The 21,070-nt window shown below is 37.6% G+C and overlaps 1 protein-coding gene across 1 annotated transcript; it reads left to right on the top strand.

Annotated features, from left to right (window-relative positions):
• The first annotated feature begins 1,132 nt into the window (after positions 1–1,132).
• On the top strand, positions 1,133–19,237 carry LOC139121857 (synaptotagmin-11-like). Its single transcript, XM_070687086.1, has 4 exons — positions 1,133–1,776; positions 3,579–4,348; positions 14,023–14,149; positions 14,751–19,237. The coding sequence occupies exons 1-4, from the start codon at positions 1,743–1,745 to the stop codon at positions 15,056–15,058; spliced, it is 1,239 nt and encodes a 412-aa protein (XP_070543187.1). The 5' UTR covers positions 1,133–1,742; the 3' UTR covers positions 15,059–19,237.
• The last annotated feature ends 1,833 nt before the right edge of the window (positions 19,238–21,070 follow it).

Genomic DNA, 21,070 nt, shown 5'->3' with positions numbered 1-21,070 from the left:
CTCCGAGTTCAGACCTCAGTCATGCAGTAGGAAAAAATTCACATCAGCTAGACTCCGCGACCGGCCGGCCGGACTGACAACGGGGTAAAAAAAAGCTCCTTTATATAGGCTAGTTTGATGGTGATGACTCACACGGAATTTCCCGTACACCTTCGGAACGTGTATAAACATGCTCAGCAGGGAATTTCCCCGCTTAGTTCAGGACAATGCACTGCTGCGCGTGCGTGAGTTCGTATATAGGTCAGGGTCATACTTTAGTTACATGGATGGTTAATTTTTCCTTCACTTCATGTAGATAAATGAATAAAATGGGGTGTAAAATTCTTACTTCATCCCAGTTGACCACGTTTACTTTACTACTCGTATTCATTTATTCAAAGTGTATATAAATGCGTATGGCTATCTAACGATGAGGGCACATTGCATCTTCGTGTTTCTCGGTTGTTCCCCTGACAACGAAGGTTAAAAGTTCATTGCTGGAGTTAAAATATCTGCTGCGCGTCCTAAATTTATAGATATTAAACGTCTAACTCGTTCTATATTGGGCAGAAATTTTCTTATGAAAACGTGACGACCCTGTACTCCTGACCGAAACCTGGAAATTGTGATATTATTAGAATGCCGGTTAAAGAGGAAGTTCCTTAAAACCATGTGATTTTGAAACATCAGATGAAAAAAGAACAAGTTCCTATATTTAGCCTATTCTTCGGTCATGTGACATTAATAAATCAAAAGTGGGATTTATTATGACAAATAATCACGCTCTCAATAAGGAAAGCAACTACAAACTAAATTTCAGTATTCTTGCCAAAAGCTAACTCATATATCTATCCTTTCCATGCTTTACACTGAGAAGAATATAATGAAATCTGCGATGGGTGAAAACGGTAATATATGATTCAAGAAGCTCATATAACTACATGTAGCTCCTTAATGGAAAATCATTCAGTCAGCCAGTAAAATTAAAGCAAGACTACTGAAAAGAAAGCTTTCGACAAAACATAAATGAAAAGACACACTCCGAGGATTTTAGGCCACCTTCATCCAGACGCTTTTTTTCCTTGTAGTGAAGATTAATGATGTTTCTATGACAACTACTCGGTTGCTATGTCGTCACTGGACGTTTCTTGACATTAACCTACACTACAGTCAGTCATATAACACCCATTCTTATTAACTTGAATTTACGTCAATCGACCGAACCATCCAAGTCGTCGACGGCGAAAGATATCTACATGTAGAGAAATGCTATATTTTATTTTGGGGCCTGAAATGAAATCAGTATTTCATATTCCGCCTGCGGATTACGTGTCAGGATTATTGGAATTCAAGTGGATTTGTGCTTCTTACCGTGCTAATGTCCCCTCCACATGAATGACGCGGTCCATTGTTAAAGAACTGCCTTTTCATTTACTGAATATTTAGTCGTCTTGACATGATGTTAACACCCCCTATTTGTCCAGTGGTTTGTGCCAGCTTTCCGTTCATGTTTACCACATGACCAATGCGTCAATGAGAGAGCATTGATTTCTTGGCCGTTTTTAATTCAAGACGTTCGTGGATGAAAACGGCTGTCTGTGGGGCACGTTTCCCTCGATTGTTTTCTTACCGGGTGTAACTATATATATTCTCTATTACGAAATGACAGTCAACTGAGGGTAAGGTTATCGTGTCTGCAGGATGTACTCTTCATTATCTTACTGAACTGAAGAAAGACTCTAGATCATTATGTCGATGTAAACATGGTGGGAACGTCTCCACACGCGCACCATTTACGTAAGTAATATTTTTTTCTTGGACAACCACATAGTTTTTATTTCTAAAATTATATCAACGATCATCCGGTATGCGACCGAATTGCTTTATATCGTCTCGAAGAATTAAGTGATAATATTTCAAAAAAATGGAAAGAGGATTGCGTCTTTTCCTGATATTGGCTAATTGTCGTTATTTCAAATGTACATAGTGGTGGCCTAAGTGTTGTACGGTTAGTTGCAATGCAATCAAATATTAATGAAACAAACGAGGTTACGTGGCAGCAGAAATAATGGGAAATTAGTAGAATTTTGAGAATACTGCAAATAATAGACTCAACGTGGGCCAAGAATAAGACCCCGTAAACTGTATCCATTCTCGAGAGCGGGTATCGGACGATTAGAAGCCACGGTAAGAATAAGTCCAGGCGACAGGGAAGGATTTACGTTGATTCAAAGCGAGGGAGGCAATGTTAGGGCCTCCATTAGAATGGGCTAATTATGAAAACAAAACACTTTTCTGGAAAATTTCTGGCATTGAATGACGTTCAATGTTAGTGTCAATACACTATTGTAGTCCGTAGCACCGTTTCTGCTGGGACTCAATGACGGATGAAGAAATAATGTGTGTATGTTAATAGAACATAACTGCATTAAAATATTGTGAACATAGAGCAGCTGAGTATTAGGATATTACGATATTTGTTGCCGATACAGGTTTAAACCGTCATTAGCGAATTAACTTTTAAATAGATTACTTTTAGACAGGGTGATTTTGACTTGCTCCTTACAGCGATATGAAGAGTCGACTGTTTTTGTTCAGCAAGTACACCTTGGGATTGTATTCAACTCTTATTATGCGATAGCCACTTATGTGTTGACGCTATGATAAAGAATTCAATGTGCATATATTAAGTGACAATTCAAGACGCTACAACGGCGTTCGTATATCTTTAAATATTAGGCCATACAAACATGCATGTAATTCACAAGGGAATGAAACGTACACTGAGTATAGGGTTGAAATTAATCAGGTAATTATACTAATACGAAAATGGCCACAAATTTGTCATAAATATTCTGTTATATTAGATTTTTTCAGAATCCATCGGTCAATTTATATTGTTATAGCGGTTTATTGCTATATTTCGCGTCGTAAATTTATTTGTTTGCCATCTGAGGCTATAAACGTTAGCCTGCGTCATTATTATCTTTAATGTTTCACATCGGTACTGCGTCGATGAATTCATTTGTCTGTTTAACGGGGTCACTATCGCAGGCGGGAATGCATTAAAGCGTTCGCCCCGACTGAAGACTGATCCTAAGGTAAATTTGAATTTCGCTGTTTACACATACACTGTGCGATGTTGCTGCTGAGGGTCTCCTTTTAAAACCTTTTTTCATTAGCCCCGTGGCTTTCTTACTTTTGCCGTTTTGCTGTCGACAATTCATTCATCGTAAGCGGAAGTACGGCGCATTCACCACCTTGGGTGACGATCCAGAAGAGCGGTCGTCATGACTGTCTCTTTTCAAGGTGAATTTTTATTTCGAGGTCTTGTATCGGCTCTTTGATTTTGTTACTATGTTTAGCATTGTAGACATATTCTGTCTCATCTACATCTAAATCTTAGACTTCCTTGTAAATACCATTATCATGACGTCGAATGCGATAGCTCATGGTTACCGTGGTTACGCACGTTCTCGCATCTCAAGTTTCGTTTACATCATTTAGTAACTCAATAAAGAAAATCCATAGGCTATTTAACTTTCTTCGCTATTTCTTCTGTTTTGTTTTTTTGCTTTATTTACGTTGTCTGTCCACAGTTTCAACGCCCGCCCTTGTCGGCGTGTGTGCTGCTGTCGTCACAATACTCCTCGCTCTGCTTGTTGGGATATACCGCTGTTTCTGCCGACCGAAGCGCTCTGTACCTTACCCGTCTGTTCGGACACCGCCAGAAAACTCTGGCAAAACATCACTTGCAGTAAAAAGCGCCACGCCGAAATCCCCGCTGGTAACGCCTACGAGCGAAGGGGAGGCACCCTTTCCCGAGAAGAAAGCCGGAAGCAAGTCCTACAGCAGTACCTCCTCTTCGATTGAGCCCCACACCATCAACACACAGTGGTACATAGAAAACGAGAGTGAGAAAAAGAGCGAGGACAGTAAACAGGCATGGCTGAAAGGTGAGAACGAGGAGTCTGCGCAGTTGGGCAACCTTTTCTTTTCCGTGGAGTATGACTTCGATAAGAACGCGTTTATGGTAACATTGCACAGTGCCACCGATTTGCCTGTGAAGGACCCGACAACCAACAGTTCCGACCCTTACATCAAACTTTGTCTGTTGCCAGAGAAAAAACATAAAGTCAAGACCCGCGTATTACGCAAAACACTGAATCCCGTCTACGAGGAAACCTTTACGTTCTACGGTCTTCACTATAACCAACTGCAGGGAATCACCCTCCACTTCGTCGTCCTCAGTTTTGACAGATTCTCGCGAGATGATGTCATCGGAGAAATTGTTGTCCCATTGGCTAACATTGACATGAGCGAAACGGCTGTGCACCTGTCACGTGATATCAAACCTCGAAATCCGAAGGTAAGAACTTAAAACGTGTGCTTAGATGAGAAGAGACGTGTTATGTTGCGTCCTTTGGGGACCCTGTCTGATTTGCAATGAGTGTTTTAATTCAAAATCCTCATATGGTTCAACGCTTTAATAATCGTCGTTTTAATCAGTTTTTTATGATATACATTTACTCAAAGAGTGTAAGTATTGAAGTGTGTATACATGAACAGTACATTAATCGAAAAAATATTTAAAACAATTTATTTTACAGTACCAATGTTAAATGCAATGAAGAAAGTACTGTGTTTGGAATCTGTCTCCATGATAAAAAGTTAATTGTAGTATTAATAAGGTATGCCTAGCTTCAAAGAAATCACACATTATCTTAGCATATGGAATTCACGACTTTCGTGTTGCCCACGCCAGTGGATCTAAACCAGCCGATGACTCGTTATGTTTCTGTTGTCCTAAAACAGAAACCTACTCTTTTACTGAAATTTACTAAAGGAGCTTGAGCCACTAAAATACATGTATCTAGTAACTGCTTTGGCAACGACATAATTCATATTAATTAAATCAGGACTCCTTTCCACTCGGTGCACTTCGCCGAGACCCTGGTGTTGACTTTCACGTCTTTGAAACAACGCAAATAATCAAGTACAGAATTAATACTATTTCTGCACAATTAATTGCGAGACTATAATGCCGGAGCTAATCCCTGTCGAGGTATCTGAAAAATAACATTCGATTAATCACACGCCATCAGATCCATCTTCAACGAATTTGTAACATAATTCCCACGAGTTACCGAAGCCACGTCGACAGACATAACATTTGTCATCGTTCGGCCGCCCTTCCGAGAACAGTTGTCTGAAATGTGATTAAAAACTCTCCAAAGTCATGTAAGAGTACTTGTTTACTTTGCAGATTACAACATTCAATGAATCAGGGTCAGGGGACAGATATGAAATCTAATAAATATATGTGTTGCTAGTTCTCCATAGTGGTCAGAAATAACGCGGCTGTTGTTTATATCTCTGATCATCCAACCTTGCCATGAGACACCGAGATGTCCATTTTGACTGGATCATTTCTATTCTTGTCAATTTTCTGCCAAACATATCGGAAATACAATTTCTCTCTTCCTATCGACGAAGCCTATAGAGCGTTTCATTAAATAAAATATCGAATTTCTGCCAAAGGGAAATCATGAATGAGTCAATCTTGTGCCTCAAATTGAAGTGTCTGAAATAATTACGTAAATTACTTTCCTTGGCGATCTCCACGCATGGAGGTGTGCACTCTTGACCTTCGCCACCAGATGACGACATAAATTTGAAGAGGTTGCATCATCATCCGAGTTCTAATAAACTAGGGAGGGCGAGAAAAATTAGATAACTTCGATATGTCGATGAAACGCTGAACTTTCTAAATGACGGTGCATCTGTGTCACGATGGCGTAGGCAAGTACGGTGTCATCGTTTACAGACTCAAGAATGATCGATAAAAATAAATCACCCCTAAAATTAAATGAATTTGAATACTGATAATTGTCATGAATAATATCGAATAATTTTCAAACAGTTCTCACTTAATTTCTCTTATGTATGTATGTATGTATGTATGTATGTATGTATGTATGTATGTATGTATGTATGTATGTATGTATGTATGTATGTATGTATGTATGTATGTATGAATGAATGAAGATATGTATGCATCTATTTAATATCTGTCTATCTACTATCTATCTATCCATCCATCCATCTATCTATATATATCTTTCTTTCTTTCTTTCTTTCTATCTATGGATAGCTTGAAGGATGAATGGATAGATGTCGCTATTCATCCATCAGTCTATCCATCTATTTTTACATTTACTTATGAGTTTAATAAATACTCGATTCACGATTTAGCGATCGATTTACTATATACCAAAATAATACCAAAAGAAACTTTCTATTCTTAAGTAGCTTGCACAAGTAAATATACAAACTACAAAAATAATTTATGTACGTACGACATGTGATGTGTATATAAGATACTGAAATAAAAACTTGTGATTTGTTTTCATGCAAATGAAATGAAAGCTATTTAGAACTTAGGAAAGGACTATGGAGGATCTCGGTATTGCTTGCTAAAATGTGATCCAGTGAGTCAGTTTTTGCCAGTGATCTTTAGAGAGTGTATGACATTAGACTTTACGAGCAGTGTGTGATGGGATGTCAATTTTTCATGCTTGCTCAGGTGATACTTGTAGTATGTTGTCAAGCAACGAGATAAGACTTTTGTTAAATGTTGGGCACGTCCATCAAGGACAGATATTGCTGTACAAGAATCCAAACGCTTGGGATATAATCGGGAATACTATCAGTTATACGAAACGGGCACAATTGCAGTTATATTAGAGAAACGGTATTAAGGCGTGAGTTAAATTGCCAATTATTCTATTATTATCAATTAACTATTGCAAGGGATAGTTAAATTACGTAAATATTAATCGTTGATTTTTCCAATGAAAATATGGCGTAAATAGTAGATATCTGAAACGTGATGCTCGTTATGTATATTTAGAGATATTTAAGTTATTTTTACATTTTACGAGACAAAATAGACCAACGTCAAGACTGCAACATTCATTTAAATACATCGAGACGTCAGGTAAGCGAATAGGGAATAGCGTGGTGCGTGTGGACGATATGACAAATCGATTTATTAAGATTTGTCACTCATGTATACAGGAGATAGTGTACAGCAAGTACACGGCGTGTCTGCTTCTAGCAGAAATGATGGCGCTCCATGCTAAGCTCGACGAAGAAAGGCAGTCACTTATAGCTGATTAAGTCGGGAAGAGTAATGTAAAGTGACCCGGTACTCAGCTGAAATATGCTCAGAGCCACAAACGTGGAGAAATGGCATGTGTGTATAATGAGAACCGTAGTTTTATTCGTGGGATGTGTCACTGAGAGGCCTAGCTTGGGTGTTCAGCCGACTGACAAGCAAAGGACATTTTGGATTTTATTTTGTGATGATTACAAAATATCTTCAATTTCTCTGATTTTTGACAATAAAACTCCTGGTATTAGATTAGTTTGACTGTTGATTAAAGATATTTTAGTGTCAGTTTTAATCCGATGATCGTCTCCGAGTCCCACGTAATAGATATTTCTGAGTCTGCCATAGGAAGAGTAAAAAAAGGCAATAATCTACGTGTCTTTGTTCAGCATTATAGTGTCCATAATGCCTCGTCGGGTAGAGTAAATATCAAGAGGTGTCTGCCCGATCAATTTACAAGCTATCAACTTTCGAAAATTTCCAGGATATTATGGCAACACGAGCGAAGATAGAGAACGCTTAATTAAACAAAGAGAATGGGGTGACAAATATTTGAATAGATAACGTAGATTTTCAAATCCTCGCTTCGACATCACATTTCGTTCGTACGTGTGGCATTCACAGATTAAAAGGCCAAAGTCATATTCCGCCCACACGTCCGATTTGACTGGCTCGTGCCAGGCTCAGTCTGGATTCGCTTGTGAATTAGTCCGTTTTACAGGTGATTAAAATTCTGTCATATGCCCGTGGTGACGCAATTCTGCCCGGAATATGGATTTTAAAAACAGTTGATTTGCAATTCTCGGAATGATGGCAACAGCGCAAGCTTTCGTCTAAAGTCAGTTTATTTCATTGGATTTTCTAGAGCTAAATAAAGTAACGATACTTGTTGGATTGCCGTAAATCGTTATTTCTGTACGTTTGATGTGGTAGTCCAGATCGCTATCAAACCTCAGCGATCGGTCACGGTAAACCATTACGGTTAGTTAAAAAGCAGTTATCTCGTACATTTTTGTGGGCGTCTCGGTTTGTCGCTGTTATTTGAAATTTCACATGTCTGTGTTACAAGAAGTAAGAACCAATCACCCCTCAAAACTTCTGCGAGCAATTCACACTAAATCCATGCATCATGTAAATGCAATACATGATTAACACACGTTTGCACCCTTTTGAGTATTCATATTTGGAGCACCACGTGACTGCACTTGCTGGAAGATCTTTATTGCCATTGGGCAGACCGACACAAATTTTTGTGCCACAAATAATTTTGTCATACATTTTTGATCAGTGCTTGGCTAAAATTGCTACAATTTGCGAAATACTGGCTTATTCTGACGATTAGCATAGGCAAAACACGATAGACGCCAAATTTGACGATTCCGCCGCGTTTTGACGAAATGGTTGAGATCATGACCTCATCAGGAGAAGCAATCGCTTTATCGCTCTGTTGCATGGCCATCAGTTTCCTGGTTTGAATGTGGGCGGCATCACAGGATGGCTATGGCGCGAATCCTCTATTCTTCATTTCGTTTTGCCTGCACAAGGCGAACAATAAAATAAATTTACGACAACGCCACTTCAGTGTTCAGTCTGCTCATAAACACTTATCGCATTTCGTCCCGAAAGCTGTTTTATGTCAGACAAAATGTTATTTTGGTGGCCTCATAAATACCAGTAAGTCTTTCGATATTCGATGACAGTACGTACGACTAATTTTCCACTTTTACACTGTTACTAACACTGGACTATGAACAGTGGAAGTGGAACGGATCGAATGCAGATCGAATAAGATCTCACTCATTAAGTCATGCACTTTTAGTAGACTATTCGATTTACGAGTACGAGGTTCAAAAATGAAACATAAGCCTGTAAGGTAAAATGCAAGTGTCGTCAGCTCAATAACAGCCGGAAGTTGAGTTCAGATATACAGAGCATCTTACGGAAATATGTATCCATAAATATTCCGTTTAGTCTCATATCTCGGGCGAACAACTCTTCCCGCTTGCGTTACTATTCTCTATGGCTGACATCCGTCCTTGTTAAAGTTTATATTTTATTTTCCATTTTTTCTTATCGGCAACATCAAAATGACGAAAACGAAATTAAATCTGTTGAAGTACTATAGCTGACAGGCTTGTAATTGGATAGTCCTAAAGACAGGCATTGCCAGTAGCTTTCTAGCGAGACAGTTAAAATATATGATTGCCATTTAACCCTGGTTAATACAGGAGGCATATACATAACGGAAGAAAATCTGTAAATTCCTTCATGTCGTCGTTCATAGAACTTATTCCCTAACCTTGTGAACCATATTGTAACCTTAAAGAAATCTTTATTTTTCGAAATCTCACGAAATGCGGAAATTCCCCCGTGGCGTTTCGTCACTTATCTTATCAGACAGTAATCTGATTATTTTTTCATTTTGCAGTAGTGTAACGTCCGGACAAACTTTTTTTTTAAATAAGTAGTTGCAGACGAGACTTTCATTATATGTTACTGGAAGTGGAACGTAGCGGTAATTTACACATTGATTTTAATCAAGAAGTCCATTGTACTTTGCTGTCATTCTTCTCACGAAGGAAACGACGTCTGCTAAATCAACGAGTCGTGCCTGGCTCTAAATGTCAAGTATTTGACCTTTGCAAGCAAAACCATTATGGCAGAGACAGGTCCCAGCCAATACGTCCTGCTGTTATTTCCCCCTGTACAATCCTGGCATTTTCACATCCAACAAAACACATGTAGCTTCATCCGTTTGAGGTAGAACGCGCCTTGGGGACAGATATTAACACTTTCAATTTTTTATAATATTTTTCTAATCTACCACTCATGGGAGCTCATTTTAAAACTCTTGTAGAAAGAAAAATTGTCGCCTTCTTAGTTTTTCGAAAAGTTATTTTTTTCCCCATAAAAGTAAACCCGAGATGGCGACCATTTTGATTTTCAAATATCAGTAAATGTTAGGTAATTTGTTTCTTCACTACCAAAGTTTGAACGGTTAACCTCCATTTTTATTCGTGATTTGGTAAGAAAGTGGTTGAAAGTTTCATGCAAATTTGAGCAAAAGTTTAAGTCTTTCACTTTCGAGGCGCATACTACCTTAATGTCGTTGCTAAATTGGCATACTTTTACACATTTATCTTGTATTCCAGGGGCTCGCATTTGTTCGAACGTGACAATATCTCCTCATCGCCCCGAGGTTAGATTCGAACAAAACATAATTGGCTGTCGTTCCGACTTCATTTGAATTTACGTGACGAATTAAACGGCGCTATACTATCAGCACGCTGAAGGTACTGTGGCTTTAATAACATCGATTGATGATGAAAAATGTCAAAATTGCCATTTAAAAAACTGTTCACTGGGTACGACAATAGCGCCCTCGAACAAAACGGATTTATTACTATAACGATCGTTCCCAATTTTAAACAAGTCTTGCTCATAGATAATCGATTAGATATATAAAAACAAAGCTGAATCGATTTTTTCAAGCTTCTCAGGGAGTCAAGCTTTATTTGTTCATATTCATCACGCTGTCGTTTCAATGACGTCATCACTCTGAAGGCAGTTTTATTTTCCTTTGGTCTCGTTGTTTAGAGTAACTATTCGTACGCATCAAAAATAACGAACGTCATTAAATTTGGAGGCTTCACTTCAAAGTAGTCGATTAGTTAAGCAAAGTGTTGTGATTACTTGGCATTTATATTGATAGAGCACATCACATAAAAATTCTATCAAATACCATTCCATCATGTTTGCACTGCAAATTAAGTTTGCTGTGAACGTCTGCATTGGTGAAAATGATAACACCACCACTACAAAAATCATGCGACACTGGTTCGACAAATCTCATGTGACATCCAGGTTTAGGTTTCAAATAGCTTTCAGCGCGGTGAAGCAACATCCGGAAGATGTCTAATATGGCAACATGAAGGCGGAGAATACCTAGGTATCCAATATTAAATGGGTTGATATCAAAAAACACCATCAATTTTCACGTGACTAAAATGTTTCCACAAACAGCAATATCGAAACGAAAACAACCAGCGGACAGTCAAGCATCAAGCGATAAATTTTAACAGCAATTTTCTATTTCAAGTCTAAACTCATCCCAAATTTTCTGTCATTCAGACCGCACTTGAGCCCCTCTTCTCACAATTTTAGCTTCTGATGATCCAATTCAAATTCTCATTTTTAAAATTGTATTTTATTTTCTGATATATGATATGATAAACACAATTGGGCATCAAGTTCACAATTAACTCCTGAAATTAACAACAGTACATCTTCCCTTTAAGTGTGAAGTGAACCTTAGATAGAAGGCAACTGATCGTCATGGGAATAACGCAGAGGCAAACAGGTGCAAGAACAAGACTGATGATGTAAACAAACCACTAATCAATGTTCTGGTGACAGGTATACTCAATGTATGAATACATTTCTGTGGACAGGTATACTCAATGTATGAATACATTTCTGTAGACAGGTATACTCAATGTATGAATACATTTCTGTTGACAGGTATACTCAATGTATGAATACATTTCTGTAGACAGGTATACTCAATGTATGAATACATTTCTGTAGACAGGTAAACTCAATGTATGAATTATACATTTCTGCAAGGTTTTCACCAGCATTCCCATAGGCATTTCAAACGCCATCTGGTGCAAGCACACGGTTTCAGATTTGACTTAACGAAAACCACTAACTTAATATGATGAAACATCGACGGGATATGATTGGTCACAAACTTCCTGTAAACGATTTCCCAGAAATAAAAAGTTGAGCTCGTAGCTGGATTACAATAAATATGTAAATAAATCGCTGTAAGATTTATGATGTATATGTCACTCAACACGTTCAAGTCTTTGATGCATATTTTCGATGCCTATACACAGCAGCCAGAGAAATGATAGCCCACCATCTTTAGATTTTAGTAATGACTCGACAGAGTATATCATTTTACAATTATTAAAACTGTAATATTATAAATGTCATTTAGTTAATAGTTTGATTCTAAAGAATGTTCACTTGTATGAAATTATGGTTACAGGACGTTTGGTAATCATCTTTTGTACACGAGCAAAATAATGTACACATGGGAATACTTTTAAAGAAGCGGACATGCATTAACTTGCATGGTAAAATACCACATGTATTATCTCAGTGGAATTGTCCTCAGGCCCATCAATATATTATGCCTTTGCTATTACATTATGCGTCCCCGATGACGTTTCGACAATTCGTCAAAGGAACCCGTCTGTCATGTTTATCACATTTGTTTTGACAAAATGGAAATTGCATCTTGGACTTTTGCGCTCATGATCGTTGCCAAATGCATTAAACAATCTGAAAATATGATTGTCAATCCTCTGAGTGATATTAAATTCGACATTTCTCAAAACGTCATTTGTTATGACACTGTAGAGCGTTGACGGTATGAAAAACACTAGCTTAATACGGTTGCAGTTCAAGCCCCTAGTCCGCTAAACGTGAACCACTGTGTGTCATCGATATGTGTGAAGGGAAATATCTTTGGACAGACACATTTAGATTCCAAATAGTTTTATCGTTTTGGTGTCCTAAAACGACATCTCAAAGATTCATCGCAAGTCTTAGCTCGGCAAGGTCAGTCACACAAAGGTCAGCTTTACTCTTCACATGTTGTGCATCAACTGTGAAGTGACGAATAGTTGCTATATATCTCTGAATCGGATGTCTAAGAAAGGATTTATTAAATGGCAAATTATATGTCGACACGAAAGATTATCATGGTACATGTAAGCCAGTAATAAGCAAATGTGTTGAAATAAATTTCAAACTACAATGCGACATTTAGATCCGTGCTGTGAATTGAAAAAGCTATTTATTATAGTCCATGAGCTCTAACTTTTACGGCATTTTACATTATATTTATATTATATTATTTTCTGTGCAACGATGTTCTTCGCACAACTCATTTAGTAAATCTACATTCATCATCGCAAAAACGTTATCGCGTTTGATGACAAGACACTGTAAAATATTCCCTGAACCCGCTCTCATTGTGAGCATGCATTCTGGGTACTGAACCACGAATAAAACTTGCAAACTGTCTGAGAGATAGTCGTCTGCAACAGCGTGCTCTCTGATCATCTTGTGGTTTGGCAGCCTTATCGTGAAGACGATTTAGAAACGCTGCTGGGCACTACTTGTCATTTATATAATGATGGAGAGTCAGCAAGAACCAGGACGTTTCAAGCAGCGTACAGATGAATCAATAAACGTTTCAAGTTTGAACTTGACACGCGCGCGTCTCGATTGCAAGTCACCTCTACTGCACAATTGTCGTGCATTGATTGTATTGAGCGATCTTTCATTCTCAAATATACATGTACTTTGCATAAATATACACTATTTATAGCGACAATATTTTACCTTGAAATCACTGCGTATTTGCCGAGATGTATGTATGTATGTATGTATGTATGTATGTATGTATGTATGTATGTATGTATGTATGTATGTATGTATGTATGTGGTTAGATGGATGGATGGTTGGGTGCACATTCATGGATATCGATAAGCGCATTTTGTCTCGGTACAGATACGATGTTCAATTTGAATATAGTGTTGCGGAATCAACATTTGTGTTGGTCTGTTTCCGTTGAGAGCTAAATGAATAGAAAATGCCGCGGAAGATATCGAACGGTCTAGGGATTTATTAAGGGTGACATAATGGTAATTTACATGAAGTCGCGGATGAAAGATTTCGTATCAAGGTTTTGTTTCGGAGATAATAAAAAATAAAGATTTAAACCGTAGGGAAACAACTAAGTAAATGATGTCCGTAAATTGACTTCATCGACCGTCTTTCGTTTGTACAGGTACTCCGTAATCAAGGGCATGGGGATTTACTGGTGTCGTTGTCATACCAACCGGCAGCAAACCGTTTGACCGTCGTCGTGCTGAAAGCCCGAAACTTGCCGAAGATGGACGTGACCGGATTGTCAGGTATGTCTATCACTTACTACGATGCAGGCATTTATTTCGTTGAAAAAGACCGGTAACGGCGTGCCCTAGGATCTTTTATCAGAAGCCAGAATAGCGTATTATTACAGCGTCCATTTATACAAATATCTTAATAATTAGATCTTCGGCGTTAATTGAGATGAAAAACAAGCTACGTATTGTAAGTCAGGTTCACAAGATGAAGGTATTATCTGAGCTTGCCTGATAATGTCTTCAGCTAGAATATTCGTGCTACAATTCAGCTAAACTTGCGACACTCTTTTTAAAAAATTCTCAATCGCTTCGCTTCGGCATCATGCAAATATTGACATTCCGTCGAATTTGCCTTCTTTGTTAAAGAAAATATTGAACTGCTAGCCGTTCTTCGGCGAGTGCACATTTCTAAGTGTGACGTATGTCTCCTCTTGTTACCATGGCAACATTCATGGTAATTAACTTTTCAACTCGATGATAGGTAACGTGATGTAGGTCGATAGAAACGCGATCAAAACACCGTCTTGTTTGTTTATTTGTGTTGTTTATGCATGTTTATGCATGTTTGTTTATGCATTTTTTTCCTATTTTTTCTCATGTTTTACCCCAGATCCTTATGTGAAGATTCATCTTATGTACAACAATCAACGCCTGGCTAAAAAGAAAACCAGGCTGAAGAAACGCACCCTGAACCCCGTCTTCAACGAATCCTTCCTGTTCGACGTACCCATTGAAGGTTTGCAGAATGTCAGCCTGGAATTCCAAATACTGGACCACGACCGCGTGACCAAGAATGAAATCATCGGTCGCTTGGTGATCGGAGCGAAGGCGAGCGGCGAGGAGGAAAAACGACACTGGAAGGAAATCACAGAAAACCCTCGAAAACAGATCGCAGAGTGGCATAAATTATCAGAGTAACGTCGAAATTAGATGACAAAAATATTTTTGTAGCTTGTTTGGTTGTTGATTTACATTTAGTTTTGAGAGATGGAGCTCAATCTCCAGCAATGCCACCTTTTAAGTCATTATCTTCTGAAATAACATATCAAGTGGTTGCTCAGCAACGGAATTATTGTAACCTATAGCAACGGAATGACATCTTTCCGGTATGATCTGTGCAAAAGTGTTTTCAATAGTGATTATCCAGTATATCGTGTAAAATATAGGTCCCTATTGAATTGTCAGCCCTGGATACTTATTCTTATAGTTTAAATGAAAGAATAGTCTCTGATTTTCAAAAAATCAAATGTGTAGCTGTAACTCGGCCATTCAAATTAATTGTAGTTTACTTTCACTGGGTATGATTCGTGTATACTTAACCGTGTCTCAGAGAAATTGTCAATTGAGAACAGGGCTAATTAGGTTCAATTTGGCTAGCTTCCTTGAAACTAGAACGTTGAAAACATGGAGATCCCACAATATGACACATGTATGTTAGAATAGTGTAGCTGTTCAATTAATATTAACCGAGCCTTACGTTATCTATGTATACTATGTGATGAGCAGCTTTAGATCGCACATAAAATAGTTGTTAGGTTGCCATTTGAAGGCAAAGTGGCGCCATTATAGACAAGTGACCAGAGTTCAAAGCGATTACTTCGGAAACTGTTTCTGATATATTTTGGCGATTGAGAAATTGCGCCGTTTGAAGGCCTAAAACTAATTTAGTGATATGGCCCTTCATCGAACAGGTTAAACATGAGGTCACATGACGCATACCTTCGTTATTCATAGGTTTTTATCGTCAAAAGACTTTTCTTATCGGTCGTTGGGTGTTACCTAATCTGATACGACGAAATCTAATTGTTGTAAGTTCCGATAAAAGCGGAAAAGGGGGATCATTCGATGCTAGTTACAAGAATTGAGTCTTGTGATGTCCTTATATGATCGTACTCAGTCAATTTGAGTCTGACAACTTATTGACTTTTCTGTTGAAATGTCAACATTCCGATCAGTTAGTAGATATTAGGGAGGACTTATTACCTTCACAAAGTCAGATGATTACAGGGAAACCGTTGAATGTACCCAATAACAGGTCTTCAAAATATATATTATTGATAATAATATGCTAAAATCTATCGTGTAGACTGCGAACGTGCGCGAAGAAGATAACTTTGCACTGCCTTTTAAATACCATTAACCTTGTAAAGACGGTCTTATATTGTGCCCAATTACCCTAAGTAAATTGTATTTTTGTGTTTATTGTGCAGTGTTGTACGATGGTTGTAGAATGGCGAATTAATATGTTGCTGTTAGAATGTGCACTAATATTCCACTGTTGTATAGACAGATGGCCAGTTCTTTCAGCTAGGGTTCCAAGGCATGCATATAAGAGTTTAGGCAATGTGTACTTTATACTTTTATGAAGTAATTCATACACTGATATCATTTATCAAATGCAAGCTTCCAAGCATTGACAAGGAATGATACAAGGCAGAGTTTACAATTTTTTGCCAGTACTTAATCGTCCTAGGAGAATATCTGTTCCAACAAATTATATTTTTGTTTGTTTGTTTCTTTACTTCAAACAATTTAAAAGGCTAGAAGATGTTCATCTGACTAAAAAACAACTTGAGAAAAAAAGGATTAGTCAAAAAAGACGTTTGAGCAAGCTAATTGAACCCAAAGCGTTGAATACCAATTCGTAGAATATCTATTTTCTGATTAAAAGTCTTCACTTTGGTTGTTCAGACATTTAAGATTGAAAGTGAGAGTGATGTGAAATTTAGTCTCTGCATTCATTATCAAGAAATGCATGTCATAAAATATCGTGAATGGTTGAGGTATAGTAGTTGCTTCAAATACAAACCAAGAAAAGATATTGTTATTTTGCTGGAAGTAAAAGAAATCATGGGTCGACGTGACTGGTACACGGACAGTCATTTTACCGAATTTTAGTACAGTCTAAACGAGATATTAGTAGCGCTGGCCCGACTTTGTTCCTTTTGACTGGTTAAGTGGAACAAAGAAATATGATTAGGAAAACGGTGGAAAATTCTACTTTCTAAATCGGGATGGTTAATAGAGCGGCAAGCTGAGTGTGATTTGCAGTGAGCGACTGCCATTCTGTACTTGTAGGCTAAATATATATAGCCAATTTATTCCCACTTAAATATTACGACAATAACATTTGGCGCAGAGAAAGTTCCTAAGTGAGGAATGTACCACATGCAGTTGACTTAGTAGATGGAGGAATGTCATGGTTTTTTGTTTGTGGGCAAATCGTCTTTCATTTTTGTGTGTTTGAAATGTCAAGCTGACACGGTGAGTTATTTTTCAGTCTAAAAATCAATTACTGGGGGTCAGAATCATCATACAGTGGCCTCTCTGTAAAAGAATCAAATGCCAGTAGCGAGACATTTGTACTCCAGGGCTGTTTAAGGAAGAACGAATGATATGATTTGATCTTGAATTCATACCCTTAGCTTGACGATAGAGGGTCTCCGTCTTTGACATTTACTCTTAATTATAAGTAGACGAATTAGGTGATGTTTGCATAATGTCACTCGATGCATGGTTTGTATTGTACATTATTTTCAGGGAATTGGCAAAAAAAATTGCTCTAAATAAAAAGCTGTAATATAGATTATTAGAAAATTTATGACTATTGTAAATGGTTAAATACTACTGTGTATATATAATATAATCATAAGCACGGGATTAATTGAATCCTGTCGAGATAATCTGTAGATGAATTTAGAACACATAGTCTATTCAAATCTACATTTTCCATGATTTGTTTGTGATTTCTTGTTTCCAATGTGACATTGCATCATCATGTCTTCTCTATGATAATGATCTAGTAAATCATCCGGCAGGAATGACATCAATACATTACTGGCGAAACTAAATCACAAACAGTGTCAGATTTTATTCTGAAATTTCTTGGAATGAAAGGTAAACAAAAATATATGATGGATTTTATTTGCAAGTTTTAAGAAGTATGTCTTGCATGATATAATTTTGTTTAATGATGCAGTATGTTTTGAAATTTGCTTCAGTGTTCTATAAAGTTTTATCTAAATTTTCAGTTGAACTTTATTAAAAGTAAAGATTTCTGAAGTTATCGATGGTTCATGCTGATTGGCTGCGCCGTCTTTCTCGGGCCAGGTGTGAGATTGTCGTCATCAGTGCTTCATCCTGATTGGCTGCGCCAACTTTTTAATCCCAGATGTGACTTACATTACCCATCTGTATTTCATTTCAGTTGTATTGATTGCTCTGATTAAATGGATGTCTTCGCAATTTGATCATTTGATTTCGCTGTAGAGCGAGACAGTGAAGAGCCCGAGGAGAGAGCTGAGGCGTTATTTCATTCGTGAAAAATCACGAGGTCAAATAAGGTCGAGCTATAGTGGCTGTGTAAGCTGTTTTCGTCAGCAGAGAAAACAAATGAGCAATCAGCACAAGCAGTTACATTTAGGGGGCCATAAGGTCAACTCTGGAATGAACAGTTTTTGAGGTGTTAATGAGAAATTGCTTCGACTATAAATCCACCAGTTAACAAACATAACACAGTCAACCATCCACATTGTGTGACAGCTTTCTTCTCCTTCCAAAACATGATCTGTTTAATCTGTTTTTTTCCAAACCGGCAACCTATTGAAGCCTCCGTTTCAGTTTTCAGTTTTGATGAATTTCACGTCAGATGATATTTTCCCAGGTGGCACATTCAGCTGCATAGCTTCAAGGTATACATACAACTCTGCCTGTTCTGGTCCTTTGCCGTGTCACCTTTCGTTCGTCATATGCAAGTAGCAGTACACAGGTCATGAATTATTCATGTTCTCACCTCACAAGGGGTCAATTTGAAATATGCTGAATACCACTTGTCTTGCCATTAATGTATGAACCAAAGACAGACCAAAATTAAGTTACTTGTGAACACATCAGAGCCAAAGTAAGCACATCAGAGGAACATAAGTTACCACATCAAGTTTCAATCGAGAATTAATTTCAGTCGTTTTTTCATGGTGACATGTCAACGATGACGACTTACAACCAAATTGAGAAAAACTAATTTGTCGATTGTATTATATGATTTGTGTATATGAATTGTGTTAATAAAATATTTGTGTAAATGTTATGAGCATGCAATATTTGATCTCTGATTGCGTTTTGCCCCCAACAGTGACGCGTCGCCACGGTCTACTATGTATTTAGCTCCTTGTCTTCCAAGTATGAAAAAAGCCCGGGTCTGCTACTGTAAAAGTGCCCAACCACATGTTCATGTGCCAAAATTTTTCCATGCTAGAGTTCGCCTATAATCTTAAAAATGGTCTCACTTTTACATTATGCTATTTCAACATACGGAGAAGGCTATAGTTTTTACATGAAATATTTCAACTACACTGTTCACTTATATTATCAAATTGCATCGTTCAATATATTTACTTGCTTTATTCAAGATTTTGAATGATTGTACATTGTAAAGATAAGCATGATTTGAAAATATCGTCTCATTATTCCAACCAGAGACCGTGCCCTAGCTAATCACATATACCACATTACCTCTCGTCAGACACAAATTAAGACTCCTGCCGTGTACCACGTACTTCTGACGGATTTTAAAATGATGTATTTATGTACTATTGAAATAAGCAGTGGATTTAGGAGTAGTATTAATGCTGTTTTAACGGTTTGTGTTTAAGGTACATGGCAGTATTGAAACATCAAACCAACTTCCGACAGCTCTACCCAACATGTAATGGGCTCTTTGTACGTGTTATGCAGATTTCAGATAAGCCATAGAAATGCACGACCTCGGCGTACATCAATATATCTAGATCACATGTAACGTAAATATTACTAAGTGACTGCCTCTGCGAATCTTCCATTATGCACTAGTTCTTTGTGTAAATTATGTACTCAAAGCCAGATTCCTCGTTGATTGGAAGTGCAGCCTGCAGGTATAGACACTTCTGAGAACTGTCGCACAGCTGTGCCCTGAGCTTTTGGATTATCAAACTGGATTTAATATTGTCCCAAGATATTTTATCAATAAAGAGATGACCAGTGTAAGCATTATCTACACTATTAGAATACCACATATTCTTTTCTTTATATTGTGTCAGATTTTACAAAGTACTGCGCGATCACTCGTGTGAAGGGCAGTCACGCTAAACATGGCCGGTAGATTTAAAAATGTAGTTCAAGGTTCATTAGAAAGCCATTATGCAAATTTCTAAAACCTATTAATACCTTGATTAGGGTGTTCTCTAACCAACTGTCTTGCTGCTTGAGATAATTCTACACACCAAGTATACCTAGCATAGTGGTGTTAATTTTTTAACATCCAGCATGGCCCGAAAATAAATCTATCGGCAATGTTTCTCATGACATAAAAATCAAACTGTATTATATTTGGAGTAGCTATTTCTACGATACAAATGATAGCCTAATTGTAATGTCTGTTCATAAAACTACGTACTCAATTAAAAAATGTAGGTCGGTGTGTTGTTAACACTGAACAATCCACACTAATCTTCCAAAACAATTTATTTAAGGTATTCCCACTTTGTCGATATCAAGTAAGAAGTTTAATGACCTCTTGTGTCTCACAAACACGACAACTTACGCTGAAGCAAAAGGGCTTTGAGAGCCGAAAGGTTAAAAATTTGTACGCGTTGCCATTCTCAACATACCAAAAGTTCTGCACCTCGGCTAATTTTGGTCAGTGGAGATTACATTTAGCAAATCAGATATAGCTGGTGCGAATAGCAGAAAGAGCAAGGGTGACGCCTAGATTTTCCTGCACACTTCACATCATCTACTGATATTGGAATTTGTAGAGCAGAATGGAACCGATGATAGTCAAAATTATTCTTTGCTTTTGCAAACTGTTCAAGTACTTATCCAAAACAAGCGGACATATAATTAAAACTATCCGAAGTTGCAGATTTTTTTTAGCTTTTTAAGCTTTCGTTCTAT

This window comes from Ptychodera flava, chromosome 21 (assembly GCF_041260155.1).
Source record: "Ptychodera flava strain L36383 chromosome 21, AS_Pfla_20210202, whole genome shotgun sequence".
Lineage (NCBI taxonomy): Eukaryota > Metazoa > Hemichordata > Enteropneusta > Ptychoderidae > Ptychodera > Ptychodera flava.
Note: the sequence above shows the minus strand (reverse complement) of the source record. Positions and strands in the feature narration are given on the sequence as shown.

Excerpts from the sequence above, each read along its gene's own strand:
- LOC139121857 (XM_070687086.1), top strand. The coding sequence starts at position 1,743 with ATGGTGGGAACGTCTCCACACGCGCACCATTTAC. Across the intron at positions 1,777-3,578 it reads TCCACACGCGCACCATTTAC|TTTCAACGCCCGCCCTTGTC; the intron begins GTAAGTAATATT and ends GTCTGTCCACAG. Across the intron at positions 14,150-14,750 it reads GGACGTGACCGGATTGTCAG|ATCCTTATGTGAAGATTCAT; the intron begins GTATGTCTATCA and ends GTTTTACCCCAG.